The 17,262-nt window shown below is 45.1% G+C and overlaps 1 protein-coding gene across 1 annotated transcript in view; it reads left to right on the top strand.

Annotated features, from left to right (window-relative positions):
- The window catches only part of slc30a6 (solute carrier family 30 member 6), a 48,397-nt gene that overhangs the window by 17,838 nt on the left and 13,297 nt on the right, over positions 1 to 17,262 (top strand). Inside the window, exons 5-9 of the mRNA XM_017724694.2 lie at positions 7,007 to 7,049; positions 7,167 to 7,232; positions 11,413 to 11,493; positions 13,053 to 13,088; positions 14,890 to 14,984. Coding sequence (XP_017580183.1) covers positions 7,007 to 7,049; positions 7,167 to 7,232; positions 11,413 to 11,493; positions 13,053 to 13,088; positions 14,890 to 14,984 — 321 coding nt within the window. The remainder of the gene's footprint in view (positions 1 to 7,006; positions 7,050 to 7,166; positions 7,233 to 11,412; positions 11,494 to 13,052; positions 13,089 to 14,889; positions 14,985 to 17,262) is intronic.

The raw sequence follows: 17,262 nt of genomic DNA on the forward strand, positions 1-17,262 counted from the left end.
GTGCGACCCTCACCAGAACCAAGTGGTACTCGCTATGATACGAGATATGATACTTCCACGTATTTTTCTGATCTGATTATTAAAAGACAAGGCAGGTTTACTTGTAGAGCCGCTTCATGCACTGCTGTCATTCAAAGTTCTTTACAGACGGGAAAATAGTCATTTAAAGAGGTAAAACGTGATTAAAACAATGGATTTTAAAGAGAAATTTGTTAAATTAAAAATCAGATTAGAAATAAATTAGGATAAGTGAAAAATCCAATAAAACTTTTATTACAATTAATAAAATTCACATCTCTTTTGTTTGTTGGGCCCTGAGGCGAGGTGACGTGGATGCCTGGAGTAATGCTCTGATAAATTCTGCTAAGCTGGCTGTAATTTCTTTGTTTTCAACGTATCTAAACAGAGTCCAGTGTCGCTATAACAGACTAGCAAGAAGGCAAAGTTTATTTATACGGTGCTTTTTACAGCAGGTGGTGTCACGAAGCAGAACGACCAGTATTACAGAAAGAAAGAAACAAAATTCCTGGGGTCCGAGCCCCCAGGAGCGTCGCCAGCGGCAACAGTGGCAAGGAAAACTCCCTAAAAGAGGAAGAAACCTTGAGAGGAACCAAGACTCAGAAGGGGAACCCGTCCTCCTCTGGTCAACACCGGAGAGGAAACATCGTTCCTCTGAAGTTTTATAGAGCAAAGTGGGGAAGAAAAGAAAGCAGCGGCTGATTTAGATCAGCTTATGATGATGCAGCAGCAGCGGTGGTCAAGCGGTGGTCAAGCCAATGGCTGGTCAGCAGCGGCACCCGATCAGGGCAGAAGGGCCAACAGCATCAGACGCACAGGATGGGCAGCTGATCAACTCGGCAAAGAAAAGAAGAAAACAGAGTTAGTACTGTAAAGAGTGACTGACCACAGATTACAGTATAACAGAGCAGCAGAGACTCCAGCAGGTCCGGATCTGACAGGGAGACTAATCACCAAAGGCTCCACTGTACAAGTGAGTTTTTAGCCTAGACTTAAAGACTGAGGCTGAGTCTGAGTCCCGAACATTAACAGGAAGATTATTCCAGAGCTGGGGGGCTTTGTATGAGAAGCTCCGCCCCCTGATGGAGCTTTATTAGTTCTAGGTACCAGTAGTGAGCAGCACCTTGTGATCTAAGTAGGCCTGATGGTTCATAGTGGGAGAGAAGGTCACTCAGGTACTGAGGGGCGAGTCCATTTAGAGCTTTATAGGTCAGTAATAGGATTTTATAATCAATGTGAAATTTAACTGGTAACCAGTGCAGGGCTGATAAAACTGGGCTGATGTGGTCGAACTTTCTGGTTCCTGTGAGACTCTGGCTGCAGCGTTCTGGACCAGCTGAAGCTTGTTGAGGCTTTTGCTGGGACGTCCAGACAGCAGGACATTACAGTGTCCAGCCTTGAAGTAATAAATGCATGAACTAGCTTTTCTGCTTCCTGTAGAGATCATGCATTTAAGATTAAGATTGAGTGACCCTTATTAGTCCCACGATGGGGAAATTTCACCTCCGCGTTTAAGCCATCTGTGAAGTGAAACACCACATACACTAGTGAGCGCACACACACACTAGGGGGCAGTGAGCACACTTGCCCGGAGCGGTGGGCAGCCCTATCCACAGCACCCGGGGAGCAGTTGGGGGTTAGGTGTCTTGCTCAAGGACACCTCGGGCAAGCGCTGTCGGCTCTGGGGATCGAACTGGCAACCTTCCGGTCACAAGGCCTGGTTCCCTAACCTCCAGCCCACGACTGCCCCCGTAATTAATTTAGCACTATTGCGGAGGTGCAGGAAGGCTGTTCTAGTGATATTAGTTATGTGTGTCGAAGGACAGATCAGCGTCTATCACGACACCCAGGTTTTAACAGATGAGCTTGATGCAGCTGAGAAGTTAAGTTTAAGAGGCAAGTTAGACAGTTTGTTTCTAGCTGCTTTTGGACCAAGAAGGAAGAACTAATAATTCCAGCCAGCTCTGAAATATGTGAGCGATTCTTTTTGTTATTTGAGGTATAAGCCAACTCTTAGTAAACAGAGATGGAGATGGTTTCATAAGAGTCCCTCGGCCTTCCTCTGTGTCGTGGTGTGGAATCCCTCAGGACAGTGACGTACGGCGGTCTAGCTTGAATAATCAGCCTGAGCAAAGCAGGGCTTAGTGTGCCGTCTCTTGTAATGCGTTGTATCTCTCTCCATATCTGACATGAAAATACTGACCATGTTACCGAAATTTAAGCGATACACGATACTGTATGTGCTAGCAGTGCCACATCTAAAACCTCCTGTCAAAAACTATGAATGCAAAGATTATTAAATATTCCAGTTCAACAGGACTAATTATGTTCTCTGTGTAGCGAAACATGCCGTGTAGTGTTCTGTTGATCTCGTTAACCGTAAATCATTGTCATATTGTCTGCCCCAGAATACGCCCCATCTGGATTGTTTTGGTATTGCGTTGGCGCCTGTTTGTACTGATACAAAAGGTTTCGGCTTTCATTTATTTTTCAGTTTTCATGCTCAGACCCTTCGAGTGTTTCAAGTGGTCTCAGACCACTGGCTCGTAGCTTTCTATGCTTATGCGTTTGCGTCAAAAGAAGTCGGACCCCTCTAAACAGAGACCACTGAACTCTGACCGCCTCCCGTGGTGGTCTCTATACGGTTCGGTTTGTGGTTTGACTGATTTTGTTTGCTTTAAAAACAAAAGCGGCCCCGATACGCTTCGCCTTTTGCGTTATGATTAAAGAGCCTCGAGGCTTCCCGTACGTACACAGCCTTCCAGTACACGGCAGCTACAAACAAACTACTTGGGCTGCCTGTGGCTTTGTGCAGTCTGTTGTAGAGACAATGACGTCGGCGTATTAAAGCAATGAGCCACGAGACCCCGTGGTTTTGCTGTGGTCAGAGGGTAAAGCTGGGCAAGATGTGGAGTTAAACCCTTGGGCTTAAATCACTTCAGTCTTTGTCGTTTCACTATTTAGTGCGTCCATTCTTTACCTTCATTATACCTTCCATTTGTTTCAGGAGTCTCTCTTTCAGTTCCTCGAGTAAATCTGCAGACACGCCTCCAAAGTTCAGTCTGAGAAGCTGGTTGATTTTCTGAAGTAATCAAACCCATTCAGTGGTGCTGAGGTCTGGACTCTGGGGCGGTCAGTCCGCCGTCCAGCTTCTCTGTTTGATGCGTCCGTCTCCTTTTCTCAGTGAGGTTCTTCTTGATCAGCTACACGTCCTTTCAGACCCACAGCGCTGATCTTCTCACAGTGGAAGGATGGACAGAAACACCTGTGGATGTTTTCAGATCTGAAGCAGCTCGATCTTCTCCTCTCTCTCAGAGATCAAAGTGCTGTTTATCTGACAGTTTTGGTGTCTACCAAGTCTTCCAGGTGGTTGTTAGGAGGCCCACTTACTCCATATAATGTAGACTCAGTGTTACACAGTACTGTGTATGCAAAGCACCCTCAGAGTCGTGTAATTGAGTGGCTGTAGTCTTGAGGAACTGAGCTCTTGAGGCCACAGGACATTGATATGAGCTCCTATGAGACTTGTCTGCTCTCTTCTATTCATTACTGACAACCTACTTAAAGTCTAGTGTTCCCTCCTCCATCTGTGCCTTCGCATTACACAAACCTATTAATTATAGTTTTAAACCAGCGTCTTACGCTCCTTCCACTTCAGGGGAGTCTTGGCCCTCATTTATCAAGTGTTAGCGGTCATTTAGCAGTGATTACTGCTGTTACGGACTCCATCGCTTACTGATGTTGAGAGTGTATAACCATATGATTCAGAATTTCTGATTTTTAGGTAGGCATGTCCCAGATATTTCTCGTTTCGAAGATTCTGGTCAGCAGTAAAGAGGCTGAATTCATCTGCTTATCTTAAAGCCCTCAGGCGCTGTCGGCGTATTTGCTAGATTTATTGGCCTTTTTTGACAAAATGGATATAAAGGCGTGTATGTTTGTTCATTTCCATTGGAATTTGCTTTTATTTGCACTTACAAAAAAAATGTTATCTGCCTAAAAAAATTCTTTGTGTGGTAACTGTGGCCGGGAGACCAAGAGAGCGCAACTGGTCTCGCTCTCTGGGTGGGTCGGATGGTCCCCTTTCCCCCCATCACTCAAGGCGGTGGTGGCGTCTGTTAGCTGGTGTAACTGGCGGTTCCGAGCGGGTTCGGCTCAGTCCAGCGACGGTCGAGAAGTTGCAGCGGCACTTCACAGGACTCAGAGGAGGCCTCTATTCCCTTCACCCTCCTAGCACTGATAGCATCGTGTGATTGGGGGAGTCCTAACTAGTGGGTGGAACTGGAGACGACTAATCTGGAGAGAAAACTGGGTAAAAATAATAAAAAAAAACTTTACATTGACTGAAAAATTCATTGAAATGATTTATTTAGGTTGTGTTAAATTAATAAAAAAGCCACAGAATTTGTGCAAAGACCTTGAAAGAGTGCAGTTTTGCGCTTATTCAGAAAATTGAATAAGTAAAGAAATGTTCACAACAAAAATGATGCGTAGGTTTTTAAAATTATTTTATTCCCAGGCTCAGAAAATAAATATAAATCTTGCTCTAAAGTTGGCTAAAAAAATAATTATATTCCGTTTACCAAGTTTGTTTACCCTGTAGTGGATGTATTAAATGGTTTGCACTTATAAGAAAAAGTACATTTTGAGTTTTGCTTAAACTGTATTTTATGTTTAGTTCATATAAAATATCGACTTAAATGTTTTGTGCTCTGAAAATGGAAACGGTGATATGTTATAATATCGATATTAATGTCTGTCTTCTGTCAGGAGTTTTAATGATGCTTGAAAATCAAGACGAGTCGGAAGGAAATAATTTTCACCCATTAAATTGTTTCTTTGACAGATTTGTCAGTTTTTGCCGTTGGTGTTTTGCTCTTTTACCCCCGACCGCGCTGCGCTGTGCCGTCCCTCCCTTCGTTCGGCCCTTAGCGTTTGCTCTAACCGCAGCAGCAGCATCTGCGCGGCCGAGTCTCAGTTTACCCCCCAAGCAGCTCGTCAGCAGGGCCTGGCCGGTCCCCTTCCACCCCGCTACCACCGGCTTCCTTCCACATTCTCCCGTTTCCTTGGCCAGGTGTTGCCGTGTAGTCAGTCAATAAGGCTTTTGGTTTACATATGGGCCGATCTATTGTTATTTTAATATGCCGCGTCGACAGACACCTGAGCCGGCCCCCGCTCGATACCGTGTTGCAGAACTCAATGACAGCCGAGTGCTGTAGTTTGCAAATCCTCTCTTACCGAAAGTACCCGGCCTGCTGCCCGACGTGCGGTTTGTGAGACCACTCCGTCCTCAGACGGAGAGAGGAGGCTGAAACCGATACCCGCCCTGGGCCACCGCTGCTAACGGCCGGGTCTAGGGCTCCTTAACTTTATGCTTATGCTTTGAATAACCAGGCAGCACTTAATGCCTTTTAATGGAGCTCCGGTCCCGCTGGGATGGAAGGGAGAGGGCCGCGAGGGCGGAGAGCACGGCTGATTAGACGTGTTTTGGTGCTCCGGCCTGCAGACGTTTATTAAATATTCAGCTCCAGGGCCCGGCTTCGTTTACCACCGCTGCGCCTCCTCCTTTTATCTCCATTGATCAGGTCTGTAAACATACACAAGTGACCTTAATCTGCTCACAATATGCTACAAGGATTTGGTTCTTCTCCGCTGGGATTTGGCTGCGTCTCTATTACCGTTTGATGTCTTAGACCTCCTCCTCGCATAAGGGGAAAGTAGCTGGAAGGGCTGTGGCTGGAAACTGTTTGGTTTCGGCTTCAACCGGCAAGGACAGCTTCCACGTTTCAGACGATTTCCAACACGGACGTCAAGATTTGGTTCAGTTTTCGGGATTTTTGTGTTGATGTCGTTTCATCAGAGCCCCCAGTTATACACAGCGCACGGATTGCTTTGGCTCTGGAGGAGAACCTGCCTCACCAGCCTCCTGACAAAATAAGCCCCCAAAAATTGGAACTAACTTCAGAGGAAAAGTCCAGTCATTTGAGTGTGGGGGTGCATAAGCATAAGCACGAGCATAAGCCCCTCGCCCGTCCTCTCCCGCTTTACTCTGATCGGATCCGTCATTCCGCCTAGTTTCGATTACTGACCCCGGTTTCACCGAAAGACGGAAAACGGCAGACCTTTGGACGAGACTGAGGGGCTGCGTGGTTTTTTTTTTCATTTCTACTGCTTTTAACACGGTTTTCCATTCAGTATTAAGATCATGCTTTCCATTAGGGGTTTGAATCACAGGGTATCTCCTGATAAGAGATCACAGTAATGATATCGCAATACTGCCGTTCTGTGATACTCGATATATTGCAGGATAGGCCTCCACGATGCATCACGATATCTGTAACTGAATAAAATACACCCGAGTAGGAAAACAGCAGAGATTATGCATTTATTAGTGATTTGTTTCCCCCTGTTCCCACCGTTTATCCCCATGAGCCTTTTCTTCAACACAGGTTTCCCCTATTCATTTGATTGGCGCAGTAGCGCCACCGTGTGGAGTCACGTAGTAGTAAATCTGGTAACTCGAATTGGAGGGGGAGTCCGTTAAAAGCGTTTACAGAGCACGCACGTTTCAATACATGAATCAGTATTTGGCACCAGTGTATCGAAAATGTAGCGCAGAAGAAAGCGATACGATATATCGCCAAATCAATATTTTGTCCCACCCCTAATACGCCTCAGTGTTCTGACCAACAAACCTCCTGGCTCGGTGGAGTAGGGTGTCTGCTCTGTCCTTTTTGGGGCTGAGTCATCACCCAAAAGCCGATGCTGGCAGCTCTAGGATTACATCACCTCAGTTTGGCCCCCATATGTGATGTCTGAAGCCAGATTTCTTGCACCCCCCCTCCCCCGTAATCTATTCCCTTTCATATCAGGTCTTTGCCGGTTTGCTGAGGGACCGTGTTTTGGCCTGTACTACATGAAATCATTCTTGTGTTTTTTCCACGTGAAGTTTATCCTTTAATAATCTGTTTCTCTTGTTCTGTTCCAGCTTTAACAGCTTACACTTACCTCACCATCTTTGATCTCTTCAGGTAACTACAGCCTGTTTGGCCTTGTCTTTAGTCTTGAACCTGATTCGTCGCTTCTGTTTAAAGTTCTGTCCGCAGTGCTTGTGCTAAACGTTTGTGCCCTTAATGTGTCCATTGCAGTTTGATCACCTGCCTGATGAGCTCCTGGGTGACGATGAAGAAACCAAGCCAGCTCTTTTCTTTTGGGTAAGTTGCAGTGCAGAACGGTGACATCATTTGCTTTTACATCACCTTTGGTACATTCGCTCATTACCGAGCAGCGGCAGGTGGCACAGAGTAGTTCCCACGCCGTCCTAACTTACTAGTTTATTAAAACGGTGCCTTAAAATGTGCAAATTTGACCCGGGAATGTGTTCAGTCGGATTGGCAAAAATTGCCTGTGAACACAAATAGTAGCCACGTTTACATGCAGCATGGTAATCCGTTAATAATCCGACTAATAGCTCAATCGGAATACAATAGGTCCATGTAAACACCTCAGTCGGAATAGACTAATCCGATTGAGGCCAATCGGAATACAATTTCTATCCGATTGAACGAGGTGGGTCTAAATTATCCGTTAAATAGAAGAATAATATCTGTGTAAACGCCTGAATCCGATTACATTCCCTATCGGAAGGTGGAAGAACGTTCTGCGCATGCGCGGCGCGTCACAGGGAAAGGTTTATAGCGGTCAACACGGCATTGATCGAAACATTGATCTTGGTGCTACAACTGTCAGAGGCTCAAGGCGGCACTTAGGAATGTTTGTTTATTTGAGCTTAAGCTTCATTTGGGAGCTACTGGGTAAGAAACAAGATGCAGGATGGTAAATATTTGAAAATAAACAAGACAAAAAAAATACATTGTTAAACACAGATATTTATATTTATTATTTCATGGTTCTGGCAGGGGGAAAAAAAAGCAGGTGTCCACTGTTAAGCTGGGCATTTGTTTGCCCCCCCCATGCTGTTCTGTGTATATGATGCATTGGATGCTCTTGTCCACTCTCCCTCTGGCGTATGAGCCTAAAATCGTCGTGCTGCAGCCGAGTGGTGTCAGTGATACAGGTCTGAGTATGTATGTATATGCGGTTATGTGTTGACCCTGTCAGGCTCAGCAGGGCGGCTTTGTTGACGTACACTGAGGTCTTTGTTGATGGCGTAGCTTTGTATGGGACAATGCGCTGCTCTCTGTTCAGCTGCCTCTTCTGACCTAAGGGTGTCGCAGTGTGCTGATTGCATAGAAAGCTGCTTTTCAGCTTCGCTTGGCCTTAATGTGCTCAGTGGGTCAGCCAAGCCTCGTTCTTCTTCACACACAGCAGCTTATCTCTTCTCAGACGGGGCGTAGCGGCGTTTTTCGCCTTCGCTCATATGTAATATGTGTTTTGTGTTGTATGTGTCTGCATTGAGCACCAGGTCAAACCCTCAAGGCCCCAAACGGAAGAGGGGGGAAAAAAAGATGCTTAGCCAGCAGTTTACGCTTACGAGCCAGATGACACTGATTCAACGCCACTCCCTCCCTGGTGCTCGAATCCAGCGTGCCAGCTCAGGCGCGAGTGCTCCTAAGCTTTTGTTTGGTCCTGGAACCGCCGCAGGGGGCTCTCTGCTGGTAAACACACACTGACCCTGCAGACTGCTCAGCGCGCCAGCCCGACTACCCAACGTCACTCTGTTGTCCAAACAAACCATTTTAACTGCCTGGTGCAGCAAACCGTTTTTTTTTTAATATATACCAGGAACGGCTGCCGAGTGGCCAAACAGGAACAGGGCACTTCAGTAAACGGGGCAGGACCACCAGCTGTGGCCCCATTTTGTCATCGATTGGGTCTCCGAGCAGGAGGGCTGAACTGACGCGCGCTGCCCAGTAGCCCGGAACAGTGTTTCCATTTTAGCTGCCTGGTGCGACGTGTTGGTTGTAGGAAGGCTGAGGGTAGGTTAGATGCAGCAGTGTGATGGGATAGGCTTTGGTTTTAGAAGCATTTAAAGGAAGAACGGTTGTTAGCGGCCATTGGATTAAACACGAATCTAGTCAGTCCCCTCAGGGGTACGAAGATGGGATTGTGACCAGATTTACATGCGTTTCTAGTCCATGTAATTTAATATAATTTCATCATTTAGATTTCAAAACGGTGCAAAACGTTAAAAAAGCCGTGCATCTGGACAGTAAGCGTTTATTTGACTTGAAAAACTGTTCTTTTACTATAAAAACAAATAACATGAGTACAGCAAGTGGTGGTTTTAAACCTTCCCGTGTTGCAGCCCAGTGTTGTTTGCAGTTGGCGTGTAATGCGCCGTTCTTCAGTGTGTGTGATGTATGTTTATACAGTCACGTTTTCTAAATCTATTTATTTGTGTAGTTTGTGTTTATTTGCTGAGAAGTGTTAATATTTGAATAAACAAAATATATAGAATTTTAATTGATAATGATGATATGTATTGCTGTTTTCGGGAGGAAACCTTGTAGCTCCAAAATGGTAACTTTACGGTAGAAGGTTAAAACCTACTTTACTTTTAATGTAAGTGAATGGAACCAGACGTCTTTCCAAGTCGTTTTGGGTCGTTTCTTTTAGTCCATTCAACATGAAATTTACACACAGTGTAAAGGGCAACATATATTTTCATATTCTGTCAAAAACTGGAAAATGTCAAAAATGGAGATATGAGGTTTTGTTCTGACAACAGCTCTCTCTCTCTCTCTCTCTCTCTATATATATATATATATATATATATATATATATGTGTGTGTGTGTGTGTGTGTGTGTGTGTGTGTGTGTGTGTGTGTATATATATATATATGTATGTATATGTATATGTATGTATATATAAATGTAATTTAAAAAGTGATGTTCTGGACGTCAGTGTGTGTGTTGACCCATCTCCAAGCCTCTCCTCCTCGAGGAAGCCCAGTATTATATGTAGTTATAAAGCAGCTCCTGGTTTGACCAATCAGTGCTCAGTAAATTGAGCTCATGATGTCATTGATGATATTAACGAGTCTCTGTGGCGGCTGTGAAGGTGTCCAGGAAAAATATGGACCCGAGAAATTCTTGTTACTGTTTATAGTTTTTCTGTTTATCTGAATTATGAATATGAATTTATTCTAATGTATATTGTGATAAACTCACTGAGGTCACTTGTTTTAAAAATTGCTTAGATGCCTAAAACTTTCACACAGTGCTGAATGTTTAAGCTCCTCAGACAAAAAAAAATCGGTCACCTTGTGTGTTTAAGGTCATAGTAACTTATGACTCCTGCAGATGACGTTGCACGAGGATGATCAGGCTACGAATACCTGCGGGGTGTGCGACAGGATTCATAGATTGAGAAAAGGTGGTACAGTGCAGCGAGTCTCTTTCGATGTGTGGAAAACGGGTCGCAGATCAGATGTTAATGATCGGCAAAAAGGAGTGACTGCATTTGGGCGGCCAAAGGCCACATTGTGAAGAAAGCAGCTGAAGGTGTATCGAAGTGTACGGTCACACAGGTTGACCAGCGGTGGCAAAAATCCCAGCATACAGGAAATTCTTATCACATCTCATTCTGCTCACCAAGTTGCCTGGTTACAGTGAGTGAAGAGACACAAGTGTTGGACTGTTCATGACTGGAAATGTTATTTGGGTGGATGAATCTTGAATACCTGCCTGTGAGGAAACTTTCAATTAGGACTACATATCTGTGTGTGTATATATCTGTGTGTGTATATATCTGTGTGTGTATATATCTGTGTGTGTATATATCTGTGTGTGTATATATCTGTGTGTATGTCTGTATGTGTATATCACTGCTGTTGGAAGAAAACCTCACATCTCCATTTTTGACGTTTTTCAGTTTTTAGTATATTTTGAAAATGCCTTTTGGTCTGTACATTGTTTGTAAATTTCGTGATGAATGGACCAAAATAAACGGCCCAAAATTGCTTGGAAAGACGTCCGGTTCCATTGACTTCCATTAAAAGTAAAGTAGGTTTTCCCTTCTCCTGTAAAGTTACTATTTTAGAGATATATGAGTTTTTCTTCCGACAATACATGTATATATGTGGTGGTAATAGTACAGTGATTGTGATTATAAATCAAAGCAGACTTATTGTGTGTGTGTGTGTGTGTGTGTGTGTGTGTGTGTGTATATATATATATATTCTCCCCCTAAGGCTTTTGCACCATACTGTGTGTGTGTGTGGTTAAATACCTCTTTTTGCCCTTTTAGATTACAATAAGTACCACCTACATTCACTTGTCAAATGTACAGTAATGTAACATGTTAATATTCCTCAGAATTTTGCGATCATTTCTGTTGGTTCCTCCGTTATGAACCGTTAAGCCAATGTAAAGGGCGTGTACTTCTGTATATATTTATGTGTTTGTTTCTCCTTTGTGCTCTTTCCTCAGTTTCGAGCGGTTCGAGGTGCTGGCAGTGTTTGCCTCCACAGTGCTGGTTCAGCTAGGCGCTCTGTTTATTCTCAAGGAGAGGTGAGCTGCTCCCATCTCTGCTCCCATCTCTGCTCCCATCTCTGCTCCCATCTCTGCTCCCATCTCTGCTCCCATCTCTGCTCCCATCTCTGCTCCCATCTCTGCTCCCATCTCTGCTCCCATCTCTGCTCTTCGTGTGCAAAATGGCGCTTATGAATATTTCATAGCTGTGGGAATGCTGATCAGAGCTCAGGTCCAGGCCTCCCAGAGTGGGGTTTACCTGCCGGTCACTACCCATTCACAGGAGGGGGAGGACCACCACGCACTGCTTAGGGCAGGAATGTAGCTGTGAGTGTGAGAGAATGTGTGTGTGTGGCTTTAAACAGCTAATGTCAAAGCTTCTAGATGTGTGCAAGTTGACCATTTCACCCTGAAGCTTAGGCAAGCTTACTTTCGCTTACAATTGCTGCTGAGCTCAGAGCTGGTGTGGTGACAGCAGCCGTTTACCCGTCTGTAGTGTGAGTATGCGAGTCTTTCATCATGTGCATTCTAAAGATTGTAAACACGGTACCGTATTCCAGTATGTCCTATTGCAATCATATTGCTACATTTTGCTGGTCAAAACGGCTATTAAGTACACAGTTTTCATTTTTAAATGATATTTCTGAGGAGATTAAATATGAGGTAATCCTTCCAGTCTTACAGCCCCCGAGTTGTAGCTGCAACAAAAGCTGCTCCCACAGATCTCGCTGGCATTCTGTTCCCCATCAAACACTAATATTCATATAAGCAACTGCGCAAACTCACCTCAGCTAAACTCAGCTGGAGTTTAGAAAATGATTAAAGGCGAATGTGACCCCTAACAACCACCTGGAAGAGCTGGTCGACCCCAAAACCGCCCCCATCAGATAAACAGCACTGAAAGCTTTGATCTCTGAGAGAGAGGAGAAGATCGAGCTGCTTCAGATCTGAAAACATCCACAGGTGTTTCTGTCCATCCTTCCACTGTGAGAAGACCACTCAGCGCTGTGGGTCTGAAAGGACGTGTAGCTGATCAAGAAGAACCTCACTGAGAAAAGGAGACGGACACACCAAACAAAGAAGCTGGACGATGGGCTGACCGCCCCAGAGTCCAGACCTCAGCACCACTGAATGGGTTTGATTCAGAAAATCAACCTGCTTCTCTGAGCTTTGGAGGCGTGTCTGCAGGTTCTTTGAGGAGCTGAAAGCGAGTCTCTCAAAAGATGTTGACAGTTTCGTCTTAGAGCAATATCATTACTGCACAGGCCAACGTCACAATAATAAAGAAATGATGATGTGCAGCCCAGCTGACCTGCACGCTGGTCTTAGTGTTATACGAGTATATTGTATATTTTTCAGTTTTTGATGTAGTTTGAAAATACCTGTGGCCCTTTACATTGCGTAGAAATATCATGAAGAATTTCCACGTCTGGTTCCATTGACTTGCATTAAAAGTAAAGTATGTTTTTTGATTCTCCTGTAAAGTTACAATTTTGGAGGTACGAGGTTTTGTTCTGACAGCAGCGACATGTTGTTGTACCGATATGCTGGTTGTTGCATACAGTGTGATGGTCATGGTCATGTTCTCTGTCTTACAGTGTGGAGCGGTTCGTGGAGCAGCCGGAGGTGCACACGTAAGCTTGGCTTTGCATTGCTCATGCACTCTCGACATGCAGTTGCACCTGAAAGTATTCAGCCCTTTGTGCCTATTTCTTTCTTTTTAGGAAGGCCTAAAAGAAGTGAAGCAACATTTCTGTATGTTTTGTGACAAATTCTGAGTAGCATGAAAATCTTTAGCCGTTTCATAAATATTCAGCCCCTGTGCGGCACCTCAGTTTTTAGCATGCACTGGTCTGTGGACGCAGTCTTTTGGGGGAAAGTCTGTAGTGAGGGGTAATTGGCTTTATATTTCTAACACATCGGGATCTGCAACACGTGGCTCTTCTACTGCCGTCACGGCTCCACAGCTGAATCAGATCAGTAGGTAATAATAAAATAATCCTCCTCTACAGTAAAATAAAGCTCTGCTGATCCTTCAACACAGTTTAACAGTAAATGGTCTTAAACGCTGGAGTTAATGTAGAACTGCTGATTCACCCTTTAACCCTGAAGATCAGCGCAGACGGCTGGTCACCATAGCAACACAGACAACAGATGATAATATATTTCTAACACATTGGGGTCGGCAACATGCAGCTCTTCTACTGCCCTGTCGCGGCTCCACAGCTGAATCAGATCAGTAGGTAGTAATAAAATAATCCTCCTCTACAGTAAAATAAAGCTCTGCTGATCCTTCAACTCTTAAATGCTGGTGGAACGGGAAAATTAGAGCAAGAAGCTGGTGAAGCGACTTCAGCCTCGTAACAAGTCGAACGTTGAGAGACGTTTTACAGAAACTGATCTACTTTTGTGGAAAGGTTTCCTGCTGGAGAAGCAGCTGTAGCGGAGCTGAAGCGTAAAGCAGAGCAAAGTGAGTCTGTGTTTTCACACCGAGACACATTTACAGCCAGGATGGTAAAATGGCCATAAAATGTTGAGGCTCCCAAAGTGGTTTGGTTTTTATTGAAAGGCCAAAATGGCTCTTCTTAACATTTGGGTTGCCACACCTGGAATACAGTGTAACTCTCTTGACTTATAAATCGGTGGTATGTCTAGTGCCGCAGTCCAGTAAGGAGGCGGATCAGCCCATCTGATTGCTTCTGAAGCTGGTGGTCTTCAGCAGGTGACTTTCATGGACTCACTGCAGTATCAGACCATTCTAGGAAAGAGTATGATGCCCTCGGCGCGCAGAATGAAGTTTGGTGATCGCTGGACATTCTAGCAAGACGGTCATCCCAGGCAGACACTCTAGTCAACCAAAGCTTGGCTCAGAGAATATTGGTGTGTGTGTGTGTGTGTGTGTGTGTGTGTGTGTGTGTGTGTGTATATAGCAAGACTGTTCGTTCACAGACACACACACAGAGCACCTGCTCCAGCAGCACTGCCGAGAGACAACAGCAGCCTGTTTCGGATGAGTCCAGCTGGGCTCAAGTCCATCCTGCCGTCCCCAAAATAGGATTCCCAGCTAATCATAGCGCATTCCTCCAAATCAAAGCACAGATTAATACTCGCTTCTCCCGACCAAGACCCCCCACTTCCTCCTGTCTGATTACTCTTCTTAGCAACATTTGCCTCTGATCCAGACCAAAATTCCTCCGCTAATACGTTTGCATTAAGACCCGCGATAATCATGTCATACATTCAGATAATGCTGTAACGTTGCAGACCACCTACACTCTCTAATCTGTCGGACCTAATTCTGTCCCAGCCTGACCTTAACTGCTTTGTGTGGTGAAAGGTGGCGCTGCTGTTGATGTGGTGGTTTTGAACGGATTAAGCGTGTGTTGATATTTGCTGTGGACTTGCTTCAACGTTTTAATGTTGTTTTTCCTGCAGGGGGCGCCTTTTAGTCGGGACCTTTGTGGCTCTCTTTTTTAACCTGTTGACTCTGCTTTCGGTGAAGAACAAGCCGTTCGTCTACGTGTCTGAAGGTAAGACTGTTTGAAAAGTAAATGTTTTTCCCGAACGTTTGTGAGAGAGAGAAGCTATGGCATCGTTTAGCTCTTGGATGGACAGCAGCCCAGCAGCAGTGCAGCGGGTTTTAACACCTCAGTGTCATCAACGACGTTTACGTGCCAGATCGGTTCAGCTCGACTCTTCGGGTTTTCTGTTAGCCAAGTCTTTTACCTGGTACCCGGTACTTTTTTGGTGTCACAGGTTCCAAGTGAGCTGAGCCGAAACCAAAAGGTGGCACAGTAACTCTGCAGGCTTCTGATTGGTGGAGAGAATCCTCGCGGTCACCCTGAACACATGTCCCAACGTTAGCTGCAATCACTGAAGATTAGGCAAAGATTTCAAGACTGGTGAATAAACTAGGAAATCTGTCTGCAGCACGGAAGGTTTAACTAGTGTTTCGTCATGAGTTAAATAAAACTTTACCTAATTTTTCTATGTTTTTAAGGCTTATTTCAGGGTGTTTTGTTGCGTGACGCAGGCCTATTCTCTAAACACCGCAGTGCTCCAGTGCGGCGTCTGGGACGCTCTGCCGCGTCGCTCGTACAGCCCGTGTCAAAGTGCTGACTAGTGAACATGAGCGCCTAAATAAAAAGCAAGACTCTCCGCGTCGCCCACGCCACACCCAAGCCGTATTTGTGAATCAGGCCTGTGTGCAGTGCAGGAGGGATGGATTGACAGTCAGTAGACCTACAAAATGCACCCCTATGGTGGATGTTTCTGATAAAATGGCCAGTCAGTGTAGGTCCCTCGTTTCTAATAAACCTGGCATGTATTGAGCTCCTCGATTAGTCCTTTCTTGTTCACTGGCCTTTTTTAAGTGGTCATTCCTTCTCTTGGCCAGCAGAGGGCTGAAGTCTCCAAGGCTTGTGTGCAAGAGGGCTGATCCTGGATCAGTTTCTGCCTCTCCTATGTAATTAAACGTGGTTAGATGAACGGAAAGAGAGCTGGTTCTAGACCAGCTCTCTTATTGGATGTTCCTTGTTTTACACACATTGACCCTGATCTCACCCTTCATTTGGCCCCAGTGTTGTGTGTAAATCCGGCCTGCTGTAAGAGGGGCTCAGGCCTAATTGTCTGCCATAGACGACTAAATCCTTGTCTGCTTCTGATGAGCTGCTGATTTTCTCTCCATTTATGCCAGCGCCCCCTGCAAAACCAATGTCAGGATGGAGCTCCAGGATTTTAAATGGTGTTCTGGACTCTCAATTAAGGGTAGATTTTTGGAATCTGGTATTTGGCAGTGATTTTGTTTTAACTGTTTGCTGTTTATCTAAAGTCTAAACTCAAAGTAATCCAGCCTAACTGATCAGGAACTCACAAAATGATCATTTGCTGTGGTATTACTGATGATTACTCTTCACTTTTCCCCTGCTTTATCTCATCTTAGCAGTTCTGCGTGTGTCCGTCTCCGTTAGTAGGTAGCCTTGCCAGCTGCAGAGCAGGGGTCAGACTGGAAAGAGGAGTGTGGGCTGGTTTTGCCTTATTTATGCCTCTCAACACTGTACACAGCTCTCTAGCGAGGAGGCACATGTGTGTAAATGTTTACAGGCTGTCCCTCTGCGAGGGATGCCCCCTGCTCAGAGGCCTCACCGCATCTTCAGTTGGTCCAGATGGGACAGTTTGGCCGATGACAGCTCTAAGAGGCAGTAATTGGCTTTTGTTTCTTATGCAATTAAGCTGTTTAAGAGAACTGTGGCCAGGTTAGACCTTCTTTGCTGTCTACCTGCCTCCTACTCAGAATGAAGCACCATAAGCTTTTCAAGTCGTGTTATCCTGCTGGTCAGTTCTAGGGCAGCAACAACTGATCAACATGATCGATTATTGTTAGTAGAGATGAGTGTTTCTGGGGCCAACACGATTGGTCGAAAGCCACGTTGAAAAGCGCAGAAGCAGTTCTTAACACCAGAACAGATGCACCCCTCCCTTCATTGGGCCTTCAGAAGCTCCGCCCCCAGAATCATGGAAGCGCATTTTTAATTTATTCATATTTTCTTATGGCCATAAAATCAATCACAAGCGCTGCATGGACAAAGGCCATGATGCAACGTTAGAGTGAAGAACAGCACAGCGAATAATGTAAGCAACATTAGCTGGCACTGGCAGCCAACACTGGCAAACAGGACAAAGCAGCACTGACCTACTGATGCTGTGAAACAGAGCAATGCCCTCAACCCTTTCATGCCTTCCATCTCCAGATGAAGCTGAAGTGGCTTTTTTTCCAGCTTCTTGCTGACCTTAAATGGTCCAGCAGTC

The sequence above is a fragment of the Pygocentrus nattereri genome, chromosome 22, assembly GCF_015220715.1.
Source record: "Pygocentrus nattereri isolate fPygNat1 chromosome 22, fPygNat1.pri, whole genome shotgun sequence".
NCBI classification, from domain to species: Eukaryota; Metazoa; Chordata; class Actinopteri; order Characiformes; family Serrasalmidae; genus Pygocentrus; species Pygocentrus nattereri.